This window comes from Falco peregrinus, chromosome 5, assembly GCF_023634155.1.
Source record: "Falco peregrinus isolate bFalPer1 chromosome 5, bFalPer1.pri, whole genome shotgun sequence".
Lineage (NCBI taxonomy): Eukaryota > Metazoa > Chordata > Aves > Falconiformes > Falconidae > Falco > Falco peregrinus.
The window spans coordinates 67,603,221-67,622,268 of NC_073725.1; the positions used below are offsets into that span (position 1 = coordinate 67,603,221).

General features: G+C 59.7%; 1 protein-coding gene across 2 annotated transcripts; it reads right to left on the bottom strand.

The window, feature by feature from the left end:
- Window positions 1-3,257: 3,257 nt before the first annotated feature.
- LOC101918051 (nuclear receptor ROR-beta-like) lies at window positions 3,258-19,038 on the bottom strand. Of its 2 annotated transcripts, XM_055806290.1 has the most exons (10): window positions 18,855-19,038; window positions 10,529-10,614; window positions 10,283-10,424; window positions 9,528-9,941; window positions 8,990-9,111; window positions 8,448-8,580; window positions 7,299-7,406; window positions 6,823-6,933; window positions 6,348-6,460; window positions 3,258-5,770 (listed from the first exon to the last, which is right to left on the bottom strand). In XM_055806290.1, exons 1-10 carry the CDS (start codon window positions 18,859-18,861, stop codon window positions 5,609-5,611), a joined length of 1,398 nt encoding a protein of 465 aa, XP_055662265.1. In that variant the 5' UTR covers window positions 18,862-19,038; the 3' UTR covers window positions 3,258-5,608. The 2 variants fall into 2 exon arrangements, with proteins under 2 accessions (XP_055662265.1, XP_027647382.1); XM_027791581.2 differs by lacking the exon at window positions 18,855-19,038 and having other exon boundaries at window positions 10,529-12,100.
- Between the last annotated feature and the right edge of the window lie 10 nt (window positions 19,039-19,048).

The window sequence follows — 19,048 nt, forward strand, 5'->3', positions numbered from 1 at the left end:
CCCCTTGCCTCCACATTGATCTAGAAGCATCACTGACATGCAAGGAATAATTTAGCTATAAACCAGTAGAGGTCACTCCGCCCCAGTAAATCCAGTGCTACTGAAGGCGTTGGAGCACCAGTAAGACAGGGAGTGCTTACTGGAGGAAGGCACGGTGGGCAGCGGGCAGCAGAGCCTGGAGACAAGGACATGGGGCATCTGGATCACCTTTATAGCGACAGCCTCTGACCTGGCTGTGCCCCGTGTGGGACAGACACGCGTGGGAGATCCTGTCCTGCCGCCTCTTGTTGAGGGTGTCTGTGCTTCCGGGAGCCCCTTGAACCTGTCCTCTGCTGGCTTCACGTTCCTTGGCAATTCCCAGCATCTACCCTGGAACTGAAAGGCCATTTTTTATAAACATGGTGTTTTTAAAAAGTCACTTTTTGCAACGTATCATTAATTGGTTTTCCCATGATTTAATTAACTTTTTTTTTTTTTTTTTTTTTTCAAAACCCCCATGATTTTTGTGGGAAAAAAACATCCTTTTAAAAATGAAAACCAAAGAAAAGTGCCAACATGCAGCAATTTGGTGGGGCCATGGGCTGCCACAGCCGCATTGTTGCCACAGCTCCAGCTGGTCCTTGTGCGCTCCCGCACCAGACACAGCAGCTCCCTGCAGTCCTGGCCGCCCCAGCTCTGCTCCCTGTGCCTCCAAATGGGATGATAACCCTTCCCCATGTCTCCGCAAGCTGTGCCCTGTTTCTAGCTGTTCCCAGCTCTTGGCAGCAGCCAGGTTTACCCTGCAATATATAAACCCTGTGGGTGGGAACTGTGAAGGAGGACGTGTGCTGCTTCCTTCAAATGTGCAGAGTGGCAGCAGCCAGGGAGCCGGTGAGTTGAGACCCTGGGATTTAGTGACCCTGCTGGTACAAGGATCCCTTTTCATTATTTTCCTTTGCTCCACAGCTCCTGGGTGGTTCAACAACTCCACACAACTGCTCTGGGTTTGCACAAGGGGACAAGAAGTGTGTACCCAGGTGAGATTGTCAGGGGAAGCAGAGAGAAATGAGGATGAGATTTGCACACTTGCTCCTCACAACCCCTGGGGGATCACCTACGTTACCCCCCCCCCCCCCCCCGGGGTGGGAGCCATGCAGCTGGCCTGGGCACCCCCCAGGCCTGCCCTGTGCTCCCCGAGACCTCCCGAGCACTGGCCCCGGCAGAGGCGTCCCACCGGCTGCCCCCACACAGCCAGGGCACCATGACAGGCAAATCCCCCTGCACCCCCGGGGGCGGGGGGCAGGGCACAGCCGGAGGAGGGGGTATATACAGCAATATCATTGAACCGTCTGCATCCTGATGGAGAGGAGTCCTTGCATCCTTGTATCCAGGGCATGGATCTTCTTCCCTCCTAGGACTAGTTGATGCCACGTACACCCTGCCCCAAAATGTGTCCCCAGTACTGCCAGGTCCAGTCACTGTCCTGCCTTCAGCTTGGTGGTGTTTAAACAGGTTTCCCAGATGAAGACCCTTCCCAGACCTCAGGTCTCCCTTGGAGTGTCCAGGCTGGGGGGATGTGTGGCAGCTGGGAAGTGCTTGCAAGGGCTCTGACCAATGCATGTGCACAGGGTACAAATCCATCCTCTTCCCTGGCTCACTCCACTGTGTGCCTGGCTTTAAGTGAGCCAGTAATACCTTACAACATCTAAAATCTAGCCTTGTGTCCAAATCCTGCATTGGATCGGGGCTTCTGGTACAGCCTGGTCCTGAGCCTGCTGGAAAAACAAAAGGTTTTTCCATGGTTTGCTTCCAGCCTCACCCTTTGTTAAAATTGGGACTCACAGTCACTATTTCCAACATTATTGATTTTTTTACCTTGTAAAACAGACTTTATTTTTCTTCCTGTAAATTTTGTGCAATATACATCTATGTACCTATAGAATACACCTCAATAAAAATTTTTTTGTCCATACATTATATTACTTTTTATTTAACGTCATGAAAAATTCAGACAACACTTTTGTCCTTAAATAAACATTTCTCCCTCCCCTGCCCTCCCTTCCTAGCTGACTGGTCTGAAAGAAGAAATTTTATTTAGTTATTTTCTTTTCTTTAAAAAAATAGAAATTACAATCTTACAAGACAGAACATTCAATGAGAACAGAAGCATGTTCCTAAATCTAAAAAGTAAAACATTTCCATAAAACCTGTTGGTATCTACAGGTAGGTGTGTGTGGAGGGTGGTAAATGGAAAAAAAATGTTTTCCATTTCTTCCTTTCATTCATATAGATAAAAAATAACATAAAACCGACTGAAACTTTATATATTTTTTCTCTTTTGCACCAACATTCACAAGAATATATATTATATATATTTTATCCATTTTTATACACAGTGTGAGGGTTCTGGAGGTGGAAATGCACACTCAGCTAAACTGCCAGAGCAAACAAACACAAAATGAATCTTCGTCTGGAAAAGAGCAATCCCTCATGACTGAGGTTGCCCCGCTCAAGGGAACCACTGCCGAGGTCTGTTTGAAAATAAAGTGGCAAAACATCTCACGGCCAGTGGGATGGCAATGTCTCCGAGATGCTGAGAACCGAGCATCAAAGCAAGTCGGGGGGCTCGGGGTTCCCGCGCGTCATCTCCGCTGGCCCCATGCAGCTCTGGCGCAGGGGAGAGGGGAAATCTTCCTTTTTCAGGCATTTCTACCTGGGCTTTTTCGTTTGCCCTTTCCCTACGAGCTGAATGCCTGGCTCTGCAGAGCTGCTGCTCTTGGTGGCACAGAGGGAGCGTGAGGGACCTTGGCATAGCCACCGCAGCCCCACACATTCGGGCAAGCCAAAAGCACAGGCTGTGGCCGGCAGCAATGCCACTGGGGGTTCGGCATGCCCTTGCCATCCCTTTTGATGCACACCGCCCGTCCCAGGCAAGAAATCATTTAATCGACAAGTCGGTTCCTTTAAGGAGAACTTTAAAAAGTGCAGGTTCCCGCAGTTTGGCAGGTTGAGTTACACGTGTTTAATACTTCCAGTCTTCCCTAGATTCCCACAGGGGCTTTTATTGCTCAGAATCCAAACTCTCTTCCATGAGATGGATGCTGTGCTGTAAGCCAGAAAAATGCAACCGGTGGCAAGGGCTCAGTCTTTTCCCGATTTAAGGTGCTTTCTTGGTTTCTTTGCCGGATGAAATGAAAACAGTGACGTTGACCATTGGTGCACGTTGGCTGACGAATACTGAGGATGTAAATAAGGGTGTGTGCTTTTTTCTCCCCCCCCCCCCCCCCAAACATTTCAAAACACCCGCAGCTGTTTCCTCTGAGAAAGGGAGTGCTGCTGTCCTGCAGAAACGGAGGGTGAGAGCTGCCTCCGCAAAGCACATTCATTTTCTCGAGTGCTTTTCCCTGCAGGGAGGAGCCAGGAAGCGAACGGTGCTGTTGGAAATGATGCTTCAAAAAAAAAAAAAAAAAGGCACAACCCTCTAGATGAAAAAGGCAGTACTGACTTCTCACTTCTGTCAAAGCTTTAGGATCCGAGAGGGCAGGAAACAAGCACGGCACATCCCCACCCTGGTGAACGCCGCACTGCAGAACGATGCATTGGCACTCGACATCGCACGAGGCTGCTGGAGGGTCGGCAGCCTTCACCAGAGACCTGGGCTCTAATGCCATCGGGGAGAGAAACAAGGCTGGCGAACTCCAATATGCTCCAAGAAGCAGTTCAGATGGCTGTTAGCAAAACCAGAAAGCTCATGGCTGTACGCGACGGACGGTGGCTGCCAGGGAATAGCACGGTCCCAAATTTTTCTCTGCAGAAATCCCATCAGCTTCCTGGTGAGTCTCCCCTCGTCAAGGTTGGTCCATGTTCTTCCCTAGGCGGTCTTTAACTGAAAGCATGAATATCCCCTACCATTGCTAAGAAAGCTGCTTGTTTAATTTAAGGGGTGCAATTATGGGACTGAAAGTCTTCGGCTCACGCTTGGAGATGGTCCAAGCTGCTAGAGAAAGGGGTTGGACCCCAAAGAAACCAACACAAAGCAGGAAGGGGCTTGGGATTTTAGCCCTTTGTCAGCAGAATTGGGGCTGCCTCGGAGCAGGTTTTTCCCTTGTAGCTTTTGGCAGTTGCTGCAGGAGGAGCATGGATAGGGACGGAAAAAACATCTGCAAAGCCTGGCCATAGAGTGCCCCAAGCAGCCCCGCCAGCTGCAGGCTATCGCAGCATCACTCCACAAATACATCCCTTCTTCACCCTTTGAGTCTCCTAAGATCAGAACAGCAGGTCCCAATCACACCGCGATGCCCTGGGAAAGGAATAAGGACCTTTCGCTTCCCCTTGAACCCAACGGGCAGCTTCTCCCCCTAAGAAAATCCCAGGTCCTGCTAAATAGAGAAAAAACCCCAAAACAACAGTTCCGAAGAGCTCCTTGGGGGGAAGAGCCAGGGTCCAGCTGAACCTGTAACAGCAGCTGCGGTGTGCACTTCAGTGGTCCTGCCGTGGGAAGGGGGACCTGGCAGTGGGACTGGCTGTGGGCTGGGTGGAGGAAAGGCCACAAAATCTCCTCTGGATGCTGAGCCACGGCACAGTTTTAAGTCTCAATAAGAAAATTACATGCAACAGCCAGCACCCAAAGAGCCGCTGCCTGCGACAACGTGCGGCGACAGGCACCGAACCCTGGTGCCCGTACCAATGCCTGCGGCTGCCTCTGGGGCAAAGCTGCCAGGAGCCAGGATTTGGCCACAGTCACAAGGGCAAAGCCCCTCTTCAAAAAGTGCTCGGGATTCGTGAAAGGTGGCACGAGGCGGGCAGACGTGCCACATCGGCTCTGAAAAGCCGAGCAGTCAGCCAGCTGGACAGGGAGTTGGCCAGGCATTTGGGAAAATGCTGCGGTGGAGGGCATGGAGACCCTGCAAAGCTTTTCCCCTGCCATGTCAGGCATCCTTTCCCTCGAACCAGCCTCCTCCATGGGAAAATCCTGGGCCAAATCCTGCCCTGGCCACAGCCGGGTCTTTCTCAGCCAAGCTCCCGAGGTCACCCCATGCCCTGTGTGCTCGCTGCACCCATGGGAGAAGGAATAAAGCAAAGGCTCTGCCTTTGCCCTCTCCTCAGCTCCAGCTGGGAGCCCAAAGCTGCTGCCACTGGCCTGGCTCACCCCTATCCAGCCAAGTCTGCATTGCCCCTTCTTTATCCTATGCCTTGTGTTTGGGTAAAAAAAAATAAAATAAAAATAATAATTATTTTAAAAAAAATCAGAGATGGAGAGTGCAGCCAGGACAGCGGGAAGGGCCATGCTGCGAGTGCGGCAGTGTGTGCGTGGCGTGTGCTCCCCTGGATCCGTGAACTGTGGGGAGGAGTCGGTCCCTTACCACTGCCAGGAGCATCTCCTCTCCCGAGCAGAGATTTCACATTCATTTCACTGGTATGGCAAAGTCCGTTTGCTTTTTCCTTCAAGGTGCTTTACATTCAAGAGCTATTGCAATCCACAGCGAGGACACGGGGCCAGGCAGATACCCCAGCCCCCTCGGGTTCTCTTGAGTTTGATTATTTGATTTAAATAAACAGCCCCAAACCTCTGAAGTTTAGTTCGTCTCCAAATTTTGGGGAACTCAAAGGGGGCCAGCAGCTCCCAGCCTTAGCTCTCCCGTGGGTCGCTGTACTGAAGCTCTGAGTTGAAGACCTCCTTATAGAGGGGTGGGAAGTTCATGGCAGTCTCCGGGTGCAGGAGACGGAAAAATTCCAGCTTATCCAGGTGTAGGTTGCAAATGGTCTTCATCAAGGGCAGTTTGGAAACCATCTGCAGGGAAAGAAGGAGCTGGTGACCACTGGCTTCTTGGGAGAGCATCCCGCACGCTGCTGTTCCCCGTCCCCTGGTGACAAACAGGTGGGTTTGGGGACTGCTGGCTCTGCCCAGTGCCAGGAGCACCAGGGGACACCCCCCACCTTTGGGCAGCCTGGCAGCAACATGGCTTGGCCTCCAAACCCACGTCTTTCCACAGGACAACCAGAACCTGGGAGGGCTTGAGGAGCCCCTTGGTGCCCCCCTCACCCCGTCCCAGGTCTGTCCTGCCCAAAGCATTCCTAAAACAGCTCCTTTTGCCCCAAAAACACACTGCCCAACGCACTGCCAGGCTCAGCAGCACAGGGCTGCCTACGGCATGGCTGCCTCCACCTGCACCACAACAGAGATGCACGACCCTTGGAAAGAGAAATTCCCCTCCTCCTTCCACAGGTCCCAGGATTCACCCCCACAAAAACCGCCCGTGTGTGGCTGATGAGCTGCGGCACCGCCGCAGCCGCCGGCTCCGCCATCCCATGGCACACGTGCCGTGCCCGACCGGGCTGCGCACACTGCACACATGCAGCACCGCTACCTTCGAGAGCTTGTCCTCGGTGGAGTGTTTCTTCTGGATCTCGTGCTGCAGGGCCACGTAGATCTTGTCCTGGAGCTTCTGCACCTTCTTGGACTCAGTCAGCCACGGGCGATCTACAGGAGACGGCCAGGTCAGTGCCACCGAGGGGTCTCCCACCCGCATGCTGCAGTGGCCTCTCACTCTTTCAATCCTTCCTGCTCTCTGGGATGTTTTGGGGATGGTGGCATGGCCAGGTGGCCCCCCTCTGCCTCCCCCCCACCCCGCTGTGGGTGACGTCGCTCCTCCTCTTTGGCACATGCACTTTGTGCATTTTTAGATGCATTTTTTCCCCCCAACCTCTTTTCCCAGGAATGACTTAAATCATCCACCAAGGAAGCAGTGCTGAGATTTACAGGTTAGCTCTGCCCAGCTTCAGCATGAGACATCCCGCCATCCCACCCCAGCTGCAGTGTTCCCCCCAAAGCCCCCCCCATACCCGGGGAGAGCAGGACGGCGGCAGTGAAGAGGGCGAGCTCCTCGTCTGACAGCTGCAGGCGGCACAGCGTCCTCCCCAGCTCAAAGACAGCGCCGATGAGGTCATCGCAGCCTGATGGGGACAGCAGGGAAGGGGCGGGATGTCACAGCTCCGTGCTGCCCGGTGGCACCCCCACACCCCCACCCACCCACTGACCCCAGGCACCCAGGGCTCAGAAAGCTTTGGGAGATTAAATGGGTGACGGGGGGGTCCCCAGCAGAGGATGCCTGGCATCGCTGGGCTCTGGTCTGCGGCACAAAGCGGGTCCCAGCTGCAGCGCACGTCAACCCAATGGGAGCGGGAGCAAATGCCATGTGGGGTCTCACCCCCTCCTGTCCCCCGGGGATTTAGCCCAGGCACAGGGATGCTGTGTGTCACCTGGCTGCAAACCCCAGCCCTGTCCCGGCGTCGAAAGGAGAGGAGCGCCCCGAGCTTACCCAGCGACTTGAACACCTGTACGCTGCCGAACTTCCCCTCGAAGAGGACAGTGTTGTTCAAGGGGTTGAACGCGCGGATCATGCGGATCAGAAGCACCTCGAGGCAACCTGATGTAGGCAGAGAGAGCGCAGACGAGGGCAGGGCAGGGCAGGGCAGGGCAGGGGGGGTCCATCAGCCCAGGGCCAAACGTAAACAAGAGGAAAGCCCACAATGCAAGTTTGAAGTCCGGATTATTCATTCCCAAGAGCAGAATGGTTATTCCAAGAAATCCAGTTTGGGGTTTTTGGTTTGGGGTTTGGTTTGTGGGGTTTTTTTTTTAGATTTCCAATGGTGACCGCAATATTTCACCAAAGGGAAATATCATCCAGTCATTCACAGAGATCGATGGAGGTCATGGAGCAGCGAGAGAGGAAAGGGTGACAACAAAATAAATGCAAAGAAAATGGAAGGAAAAAATGAAAGAATGAGTTAAACTCCAGCGTGTCAGGCATGGCCAGCTCTGGCTTCAGGGTACAGCACCCTCCGGGACACTGGCACATGTCCCTTGAGCTGGGTGAGGCTCGCAGCTCCCCAGCCCTGGAAGTTTAGAAACTGGGAGGCTTTTCCACCATTTTTGGCATTTTAGGGCTTTTGCATATTCGGCCCCCTCACCTGGGCACGGCATTGCCGGCTCGGGCAGACGGATGAGTGGGGGACATGGGTGCTGCTGCTGCCGCCCTGCTTTTCCCAGTCTCTCGCTGGGAGAAGAGGCCAATCCTTTTCTCCCTCCCCGCTCCCCTTCAGGTTGGCATCCCAGGGGAAAACCCACCGTGCTCATTCCCATCCTGGTTTCTGGGTGACATTTGGTTGATGGTGACCATGGAGAAAAGCCTCTGCCTGGGGCGGCCACTGCCCATGTCCCTCTCTCTACCATCACCCTTGAACGTGACCTCCAAGTCCCTCCAGCCCAGTGCCCCCTCCCCAAGCACCGAAGCTGAGCCTGGGGACAACCAGGGCGGCAAGGGAGGGGCGATCCCAAAAGGAAAGCATTAGCCAAGAGAAAAGATGGGATATGACTTTGGCACCACAGCTGCTGCTGGGGGAGGTGTTGGGGACCCGCGGGGGATGGCGGGGGTGCGAGGGGGATGGTGGGGCCCCCCCGCTCTTACCGGCTTTCAGGAGGATGATTTGGTCATTCTGGCAGAGCTCCATGAAGCCGTCGATGCGCTTGGCGAACTCCACCACGTACTGGATGGCGTTGGAGATCTGCAGCGAGCACTGCTGCCACATGGCCTCGCAGCTCTGCCGGCACAGCAGGGACGTCCTTAGGGCTGTCACCCTGGCCCCACCATCCCCCCCGCCCCATTGCACCATCACCCTGAAACCATTGTCCCCCCCACCCCACTGCACCACCACCCTGGCCCCACCATCCCCCCCGCCCCATTGCACGGGGCAGGGAAAGGACACAGGGCCATGCCATCCACGGGGGGGTGGCACTAGGACACCCAGGATGTGACCTGCTACTGCAAGCCCCTACCCCAAAAAAGCTTTTAGGAGCTTTTGCAGCTCCCAAAGCTCTGAAAGACCCTCCTCATCCTCGCCTTCATCCCTGCCTCGGTGCAGCAGTGGGGGACAGCAGCAGCTCTTGCCAAGGGCTGCCGCAGCTCTGGCTGTGGCAGAGGGCCGGGGGGGCCGTAGCAGTGGCACTCACCTTGCTCTGCAAGGCGCGGACCTCCTCGGGGGAGTAGAGGCTCCATGCCAGGCGCTTGAGCTCCTCTGTCGTGTACTGGCACGTCTCCAGGTGCGACTTCACCACGTTCTGGGCCACCCGGTCTGCAAGGCAAGGGCAGCAGGCGGTGAGCCCTAAGGACCCCACTGGCCCCACACCCAGTGCCATCCTCTCCCAGGTGTCCTAGGGGCTGCTGGGGCTGGAGGGCCAGAGGGTCTCATGTGCATTGTTGGGGGGTATGAGGACAGATGGGGCGCCGGGGGCTATCCCCGTGGCAGAGGGAGGGATGCTGTGCGTGACCTCAGGTGTGCTGAGCTCCATCAGAGGAGGGGGTGGGCTTGGGGCTGCTCCGGGAGCCGAGGCTGGGCTGGCACCTCGCTGCAAGCACGGTGCCAGCACGGCACGAGCACCCAGGGCTGGATGCATCCTGCAAGGCACCTGGGGCTGCACTGAGCACCACCCGCGGGGCTGCGCACCCAGTGTGTGCCCAGCATCGCGCTGGGACCGCGCCAGTGCTCACCTATCTCAAGGATGGAGATGTCGGCAGCCAGCTGTCCGCCCTCCAGCGTGCCGTGCGCGAACAGGGCTGGCTCCAGCATCAGCTCGTAGATGGACTCCTGCTTGATGAGCGTGGCGTCGGCCACATCCAGGCTGGACTGGTCGGGCGACGGCTGCGCCGAGGCGAGCAGGTCAAGGTTGTAGTAGGTGCTGCTGCCATCAGGGGTGAGGGGGAAGTCGAAGAGGAGCCCGTCTGACAGAGTGGAGATGTCATCCAGGTCCGAGAGCCCGCTGCTGACGCTGGTGGTGTAGACGCGGCTCAGGGGCTCAGGCTCATCCTTGGTGCCACCGCTCTGCTCCTGGCTCTGCTGGTGCTTCTGCACCTCGGCGTAGAGGCTGTCCCGCTGCTTCTTCGACATGCGGCCGAACTTCACCGCTGCCCGGGGAGGAGAGGGCGGCCATGTCAGGGCAGCTTCACCCCCACGGAGCAGAAGCTGCGACCACCCACCTGCCCTGGGAAGGGTCCTGGCTTCTGGGGGTGCGCACAGTTTGGGGGCTACGAGCACCCTGTCGGATACACCCCCTGCCCCAGCCCTGGGTTGAAGGGAACAGAATCGACTTAAATTTTCCCACGGAAAACATAAAAGCATTTCTTGCTTCCCAAAATCCTTTCACTGGACTGGCCCTACGGGGGGAGCAGCTTTGAGCCTGATGCTCCAAGGAGGAGCGGCCGGGCCCCTGGGGATCGGGCCCCTGGGGATCCCGGGCATGACTCACCATCGCGGGACATGCCCAGTGCCAGGCATTTCTGCAGGCGGCAGTGCTGGCAGCGGTTGCGGTTGGTGCGGTCGATCAGGCAGTTCCTCTGCCGGGAGCAGGAGTAGCTGGCGTTGTTCTGCTGGCTCCTCCGGAAAAAGCCCTGCGCGGGATAAGGTGGTGTTGGGAAACTGCTCGGTGGGATGCTAGCCCCCGCGGGCACCCACCCACCCGCCAGCACCCATCTCTGCGTGTCCCTGGGCTCACCTTGCAGCCTTCGCAGGTGATAACGCCGTAGTGGATCCCTGAGGATTTGTCTCCGCAGATCTTGCAAGGGATCACTTCAATTTGGGCTGCGGCAGAGGGGGAAAAGGGGGAAAACCAGAGCGGTGATGACGGTGGCCACTGAACTGAAAGAGGGAGATGGCTCTCCCCCTGCGACAGCCACAGCCCTGCTCGGCAGCTGGGGAAACTGAGGCACGAGAGCTGGATGCACCGGCAGCTCAGCCCTTCCCACAGACCCCTGAAGGACGCTTGCACCTCCGAGAAGCCCCCAAAAAGGCCCACACAGGACACAGGGTGCCCCCACCCACTCCCCCATCCTCTCCAGCAGCAAGATCTGGGTAGAGAAGCCCTTTGAGCTACAACAACACAGCATGGCTGTGCACCAGCCCGCCCCGGACCCCGCTTTGGAACCATTGTCCTTATTTTTCAGCTGGTGTGTGCATGCTGGGGGGACACCCAGGACAGGAGCATCCCTGGCACACGGACTATCCCATCCCCGCAGCCACAGATGCTCTCCTCTGGCCCAAGCAGAGGGTCCAGGGGCCCCCCAACACCCCCCCGGCAGCTCCTTTGAAACCCAGGACCGATATAGCCATCACCAGCTCAAGGTCCTGGCCCCCTTCCCCCCACAAATCCGCTTCCCTCCCTGCTTCTGCTTCGCTGGCACTGAGCTGCTAATAGGCTTCGTCCTCCTCATTTTCCAGCTGGGCTGGCTCTGCCCGCCCCATGCGCACCGGGGGGGGGGGGATGCAGGGCACCCCCGGGACTTGTACGTGCCTCCCTGCATCTCTGCACCCTCTAATCCCCGCTCCAGCCCCCACGCCCCTGGCTGGGCTCAGCCTGGCATCGCTCTCAAGGGTGCTGGGCAGCCGCCACCGTGCCAAAATAACCCCCACAGCCAGATTATGGTTATTTCAAATCTCCTGGGCCTGTGCAAATCCCCGGCTCGGGTAATTCCCTTCTGCTTCTCTTCTCCCCTGGGAGTGACCAGTTCTGGTCGAGGGACATGTTTTGTGGGTTGCTGCTGGCAGGGGCCACGTTTGTGGGTGAGAGCCCCAGTGCTCGGCCAGCACTGACTGCACCCTGGCACCCAGTGCTGCCCTGGTGTCCCTCCTGCTTGGGGGGAGGCTGGACGGGGTCAGTGCAAGCCTCACCAGGCAGCCGGTCTGCCATCGGTGTCCCCTGGGGCTGTCAGTCCCCCAGGGTTGCCACCGGTGTCCCTAAGGCTGTCAGTCCCTCAGGATGCCATTGTTTCCCCAGGGCTGCCATCAGTCCCCCCTGGGATGCTCTCCCCCAAGGGCTGCCATCGGTCCCCCAGAGATGGCACTGGTCCCCCCCAAAAGCTGTCAGTCCCCCAGGGATGCCATTGGTCCCCCCAAAGCTGTCAGTCCCCCAGGGATGCCATTGGTGTACCTTGGGGCTGTCAGTCCCCCAGGGATGCCACCGGTCCCCCCAAAGCTGTCAGTCCCCCAGAGATGCCACCAGTCCCCCCAAAGCTGTCAGTCCCTGAGGGATGCCATTGGTCCCCCAGGGATGCCCCCAGTCCCCACAAAGCTGTCAGTCCCTGAGGGATGCCATCGGTCCCCCAGGGATGCCCCCAGTCCCCACAAAGCTGTCAGTCCCTGAGGGACGCCCCTGGTCCCCCCAAAGCTGTCAGTCCCTGAGGGATGCCATCGGTCCCCCAGGGACGCCCCTGGTCCCCCCCAAAGCTGTCAGTCCCTGAGGGATGCCATTGGTCCCCCAGGGATGTCCCCGGTCCCCCCAAAGCTGTCAGTCCCCCAGGGATGCCCCCGGTCCCCCCAAAGCTGTCAGTCCCTGAGGGATGCCATCGGTCCCCCAGGGATGCCCCCAGTCCCCCAGAGCTGCCACCGGTTTGTCCCCTCAGGGCAGATTTGCTCCCAGCCATGAGGGGGAAGGACCCTCCCGAGGCAGAGGGGTGACTCCCTCCTCCAGCCGCTGACTCACCGTTCAGCTCCTGCCCCAAACACCCCAGGTGATTTTGGGGTTCACCCCCCCCTTCCCGGGGCTGCCAAGCCAGGCTTCTCCCAGGGCTGTGTATTGCGTCCCCCCGCAACCTAAGGGGGTCACATCCCACCCCTGCCCCTCCCTCTGCTGTAATTTTGGGCCTGGGGCAGCAGAGCTGACCCCCCTGGGGTGGGCAGAGAGCAGGCAGGGCACCCTCGCAGCCATGCCAGTCCCAGCCCCCTCCCCAGTGGCAATGGCATCGCAGCCCCGGGGTCAGCCCTTTGGCAGGGGGATGGGGGGATGGAGGCACTGGCAGGGCAACGTGCCCCCCACGCCATCTCACCAGACAGAGCCACCCTGCAATACCCCGGCTCTCGCTGCCACCTTTGCCAGCGCTGCCGGAGAAGGTGCAACCTGCAAACCACGGGGACACCCCCCCGCTCCCACCCCAACACCCTGTCCCCATCGTCCAGGGAGGAGCGCAGGGGTGGGATGCAGGTGATGGCACTGTGGGGGGCACAGGGAGGTGGTGCCACCCCCGGCAGGAAACCGCGTCGGTTCGTTATGCAACGTAATTGCAGCCGCCGGGCGCGCTGGGGTGATGCACCCATCGCTGGCACACCGCACCCTCACGCCCGCAGCCGATACTCCCGGCCCCCCGCAATTACCGGCACCGCGTGCCTGGCAAAACAGATGGGCTGAGCACGGCCCTTGCACCCCTGGCACCCACTCTGCTCACCCCACAGGGCCCCAAAAGCCACCCACCGGCTCCCAATGATGGTGGTGGCTTTGTGGGGTGCTGGCGGCCAAATCCTGCCCGTGCACCCCCAGGTGGAGGGGAGCCCCCTGACAGCCCCCTCCCCCAGCCAGTGTGGGCAGGGCTAAGGGTACATGGGACGATGCTGTCCTGGCTGCTCCGGGGCCAGCATCACCCCTGGATGCTGCAGAGAAGCTCCAACCGCTTGCCATGTACCCGCAGCCTCTTGGGGCTCTAATTAGCAACCTGTTAATTACACAGCCATGCCCGCTGCCAGCACCTGACCCGCTCGTAAGACGTTTGCCCCAAATAACTGACGTGGGGATACGTCCATAACGCCGGAGCGGTGGCAATTAGAGCCCAGAACAGCGTTTAATTGCCGCTCTGTTTGTAAGCCCCGGCTGAATCACCGCGCCAGCTCCCTCGGCGTTCCCTTGTGCCACAGCCACATCCTCCCCCCTGGACCCCCAGACATCCCCCTGGGGCAAAACCAGCAGGACAGGGAGGGACGTGGGTGCTAGTGGGGTGGCCACAGTGGCACCCCACATCCTCCAGATCTCACCATGGAACATCACAGCAGACCCCACATCCTGGGTACAACCCCCACTGCTGTGCCTCAGTTTCCCCACCGCTGGGCTCTTCCTCCTCCCACCACAACTCAGTGAGCATCAGCCATGCTGTGTAAAATGGGGGGTCACTTAGGGGGAGGCAAACCCCTACCCCCTGCCCGGGGGGCTGCAGGCAACAAAACTTCTCCCTGGGGCTGGCTGGGCTAAAATAGGGAGCAGGGAAAAAAAAAGGGGGGGGGGGGGGAGTTAAAAAAATTAATAATCTCCAGCCAGCAATTAAAATGTCCCAGCCGTGGTATTTGCTCTCCTCCCACTGCAAACACTTTCTTGCCCAACTCCCAGCCCGCTGCCACCGGCCAGCCCTTATGTAAGTGGCACTGTGGCACCGGGTGGCCGTGGGGCTCGGCCGTGGTGGTGGCCATCGGCCATCAGCCCTGGCCCGTGGCTGGAGCCATCCTGTCCCACTGACACACTTTCTGCCCGTGGCCCCACGAGCTTGTGTAACACCACGGCCGTTAACCCTTCCCACGGCCACAGACGCACCGGGATGGAGCCAGGGCTGCCCCCCAGCCCCCCACCACTGGGGATGGGGCTTTTGGGGCATTTTGGGGGGATACATCAAGCTGGGGATGCCCATTTGCTGCCCCAAGCTGCAGCTCTCCGTGGGGGACATGGGTCCACCACTGCACGGTCCCCAGGTCCCCTGTCGCCCCTTGGACCCGCCATGTGCGTCCCCCCCAGCACAGCACAGCTTCCTCGAACTGGGCAGGTGGTTCTGGTGGTTTGGGCAGAGCCAGAGCCACCCTCCCCGGAGCAAGACTCAGCCTTCCTCCCGTGCCTGCACACCCTCTTCTCCATCACCTCCACCCTGAGGGTGGGCATCTCTTTTGCACCCCAAAACAAGGCAGGGGCTGCAGGATCCAGCCACAGGGGTCTGGACCCTCCACCTGTGAGGCCATGGCCACAGGTGGCCCCATCCTCATCCTCTTCCCCCCCATCCCACCCCTCGGCCATATAATCTCACTGCTGGAGGGGGGAAATCACCCCAAAACTCCTGGGGTGAGCCTGCACACCCTTCAACCCACGGGGCTGGGGTCAGGATATGGCCACTTGCTCCCCTGGGGGGGCTACATAAGGCCACAGGAGCAAACCCACCCCTGGGACCCAAGTGGCCCTTGCTGGGGGGTGGGGTAGGGGCAAGCAGCCCAGCTCTAGGGGCTTCAGAGGTGGCTCTATGCCCCTGTGGCCATCCCTGCCCCAAATACCCCCTCGGCCGCCCAGGCGAGAGCCACGGCCGGGGGGTCCCCAGTGCCCTGGTTCATTACCCAGCAAACCTGCTGGGAAAGTAGGTCCGTGCCCCATCCCGCTGCCGCGATCGATGCCGCAGGGTGGGCACCTCCGGTAATTAGCAGCAGCCCCGCAGCCCCCCCTCACCTCCCCAGCTCCAGCCAGGGCACTGGGATGCTCGGATGCTCAGCCACCACCATCCCCTCCCCTCCAGCTCAGCATCCTCCCAGCTCACCCACAACAGGGGGAGGAGGAAGGGTCCCAGCTGCACAGGGACATGCAGAGACCCACGGGGATACCCCACCTGCCCACCCCTGCCCCAAAACCCAGCTCTGCTCCCTCACCCCCTGCAGCAACCTCCAGCCACTGCTCCCAGCTGCACCCACCTCTGGGGGACCACTGCGCTTCCCCAGAGCAACTCCCGTCACTGCATTTTGGGAAGGTCGTGAAGGAGGAATAAATAATCAAATAAAGGCAATTATCACCCTTTTCTATTTTCAAACAGGCTCCTGCACTGCAGCACCCTGGGGTCCCCCAGTATCCTGGCATTTCAGCTGTTGCTGCTGGCAAATCACACCCTGATCCGTGCACCCCATGGGGAACCCCGGAGGGGCCGGGGCCAGGGCGCTCTGCAGCAGGCACAGCCTGGGCGTGATGCTCGAAGCACAGGCTCTGGGCTTCAGGGGCACCAGGGCCACGCAGGCAATATGGAAAATTTAAATTACACAACTCTGGCCCTGATGCTGCAGGTGGGAACCAGTTTCTTAATTGATTAGCAGAGATTTCCTGGAAATTTGGGGCCAGAAGAGGACTTGGCTGCTTTCCCCCTGCCCCAGGGCCACCTCCAGCCACCTTCGCTCGTGGCCACGCAGCCGGTGGCTTCGCAGATCCCCAGCAAAGTGCCATTTTCCCCCCTGTCCCATGCTGCGGTGTGTTCCCAGCTTGGAGACGGCAGCAAACAGTTCACCCACCAGCAGAGGCAAGCAGGCAGTGAGGGTCCCCCTGGGACCACCCTACTCCTGCCCTGGCTGCTGCGTTTCACCAGCTCCCACACTGCGCATCCCGCCTCCCGGCCGGCCCCACCAGCACGTCCCACACTTTGGCTGGCACAGGAGGGTGGCAAAGGTGGGGTGGTGGGGAGGGGGCCCTGCTGCCGACCCGGGGTAAGGAGAGTCCAGGCAGCGGCAGAAGAACCCCTCCAGCTCTGCGGCTAAATCGGGGGGGGGTGTGTGTGTGTGTGTGTGTGGAATTATCTCCATGGGGCTAAATAAAGGCACCACTCGCCACATCCAATAAACCGGGTGTGATTTAGCCAGTGCCTAGTTCAAAGTTAAATGTGACGGGGAGGAGGGACAGCAGGACGGGTTGGGGATGCTGCCAGCACGGCCCAGCTGTGGGGTCAGGGACCAACATCCCCTATCACCGCACCTTCCTCCTCCAGGTGCTGCCACTGCCGGGGTTATTGGAGTGGAGGATCCCAAATCCCAGCTGGATCCCTCAGGACCCCACGCTGCCGGTGGCCACCTTTCTCCTCCAACCTTATTTTCGGGAGGCGAAGGGCATGGCCATCCCCATCCCATGGTACCCGGGATGGCCAGAGCCATGGTGCCGGAGGGCCCATGGGTGCTGGCCATCCTCGCCTGCGCCAAGCATGTGCACCACGCTGCCTAAACGGACAGGGAAGCTCCTCCTCCACCCTCTCTGATTTTTCCAATGACAGATCTAGGTCACTAGGACAAGTCGGAAAGGCTGCCGAGCCACCGCACGCTCCACGCCACGCCGCTTGCAAAACAAGTGAGCAGGAGGGCTGGAAACCCTATAGGATTATACAAGGCAAAGCCTCTTGCCCGGCCCTGGCGCAGCCGCGGCGCAGCAAGGACAGGAGCAAGGAGCTGCCGTGGCCCCCCGGGAACAGGGCAGAGCGGTGGCGGTTTCGGGGAAGAAAAGAGAGATTGGATCAATTTGGCATAACCATGCGGCACCGAGGCTTCGGCGAGAGATGGGGACCCTGCGGCGGGCAGGACCGCAGGAAAAACACTTGACAGGGGAAAACGATGTGATATCAGAGGGGTTTGGCCATTAATTAGGGCCAACGCACAGTAATTGGTGGGGGAAAAGGAAAAGAAAATTTTAAAAAAGGAAAAGTTTACCCAGCTGCTAATTAAGCCTGGTGCTGGCTGTGCAGGTGCTACGTAAAAGGCAGGCAGTGTTATTAATTAGGCATGCGTTAATGCTTCCCTCCGTACTAATAAAGGTGAAATCCCGGGATGCCACGGGGTGGGAAGGGGATGTGGGGGGCTCGGCTTATCCTCGCCTGGCCCCAGCCCCACCATTACACAAGAGTGCAGCGGGAGGCAGAGCCGCAGCACCCAGGGCTGCGCCGGGGAGGGAGGAAAACTGATTTGAGGAGCGAAAAGATGTCCATCCTGGTCCAAACACCCCAAAACGCACCTCAATATGTGCCCCCAATCCCCCACCTGAACACATGCACCCCAGAACACACCTAAGGAGGGGCACAAGAGGGGTGAAAGGCTCGGGCATGGCAGGCGACGACAGAAAAACACTTTAACGGGGGATAAAAATCCCACCCCAGGGTGTAAGGTCCCAGCCACGCTCCCAGCAGCTCCGTTGGGAACAGGCACGGGGAGGGGGGGAGGGGGGAGCTGGGTCCGGCCACCGCTGCGTCACCATCACCAGGCCAGGTGGCTTGTCCCGCCGGAGCCCTCCTCCCTCCATCATCATCCTCCTCCTCCCTGCCACCTGCTTTGCAAAGCGGAGGGGTGAAAAGTAGGAATCACCTTTTTTATCAACGGGTAAAACCAGGCAGGTGCTGGTGCGACTCACTCCCTTCCCTGGGTGAGGGGCACCCCAAACTGCGGCTGGTCCCTCATCTGTCCCCCCCAGCAGCCCCCCTCCTGCCCCCCGGCCTGGGCCAAGTGGCCCCGGAGCCACGGGGAGGGGGAAAGGGGGAAAGAAACACAATAAATCCAGCCCTGGTGGGAGCAACATATTGAGGAGGAGATTAAGGGGTTTAGTGCGACGAAAAGCTTAAGAGCGGGTCTAAGCCGGCGTCGGAAAGCGACGCAAAATAAACAAAAATTTTATTCCTCATGAAGGGGGGAGCTGGAGGAGCCAGACCGACCCCAGCGGGGCTGAGGTGGGACCCCCGAGTCCCTGGTGGGGCTGATGCGGGTCCCCCCGTGTCCCCCACCAGGGCTGAGGCGGGTCCCCCCCCGTATTCTCTGGCAAGCTGATGCCGGGACCCCCGTGTCCCCGCCGGGGCTGATGCCGGGTCCACCCCGCGTCCCCGCCGGGGCTGATGCCGGGTCCCCGCCGCGTCCCCGCTGGGGCTGATGCCGGGTCCCCGCCGCGTCCCCGTCGGGGCTGCTGTGGGTCCCCGCCGTGTCCCCGCCGGAGCTGATGCCGGGTCCCCCCCCCGCGACCCCGCCGGGGCTGATGCCGGGTCCCCCCCGCCGTGTCCCCGCCGGGGCTGCTGTCGGGTCCCCCCCCGTGTCCCCGCCGGGGCTGCTGTCGGGTCCCCCCTCCGCGTCCCCGCCGGGGCTGATGTCGGGTCCCCCCCCACCGTGTCCCCGCCGGGGCTGATGTCGAGTCCCCCCTCCGTGTCCCCGCCGGGGCTGCTGTCGGGTCCCCCCCCGTGTCCCTCACCGGGGACAACTTTTGCCACCGCCCCCCGCAGCCGGGCGGGCCCCCCCGCGCCCCCCGCACTCACCTCGCATGGTGGCCGGCGGCGGTCAGGAGCGCGCCGGGGGGGCGCATGGGGCGGCGCGGGGGTCCCTGCGGCGGAGCGCGGCGGGGGCGGGGAGCGGCGGCACCGGGAGGCACCGGGCGGCACCGGGCGGCTCTGGCACCTGCCCCTCCGCGGCGCCGCTGACCCACTTCTGCCCGAGCATGCGGCCGTTCACA

Excerpts from the sequence above, each read along its gene's own strand:
- LOC101918051 (XM_027791581.2), bottom strand. The coding sequence starts at position 10,960 with ATGGTTCCAAAGCGGGGTCCGGGGCGGGCTGGTGCACAGCCATGCTGT. Across the intron at positions 9,942-10,282 it reads ACTGGGCATGTCCCGCGATG|CGGTGAAGTTCGGCCGCATG; the intron begins GTGAGTCATGCC and ends CTCCCCGGGCAG. Across the intron at positions 6,461-6,822 it reads CGCCGTCCTGCTCTCCCCGG|ATCGCCCGTGGCTGACTGAG; the intron begins GTATGGGGGGGG and ends CGTCTCCTGTAG.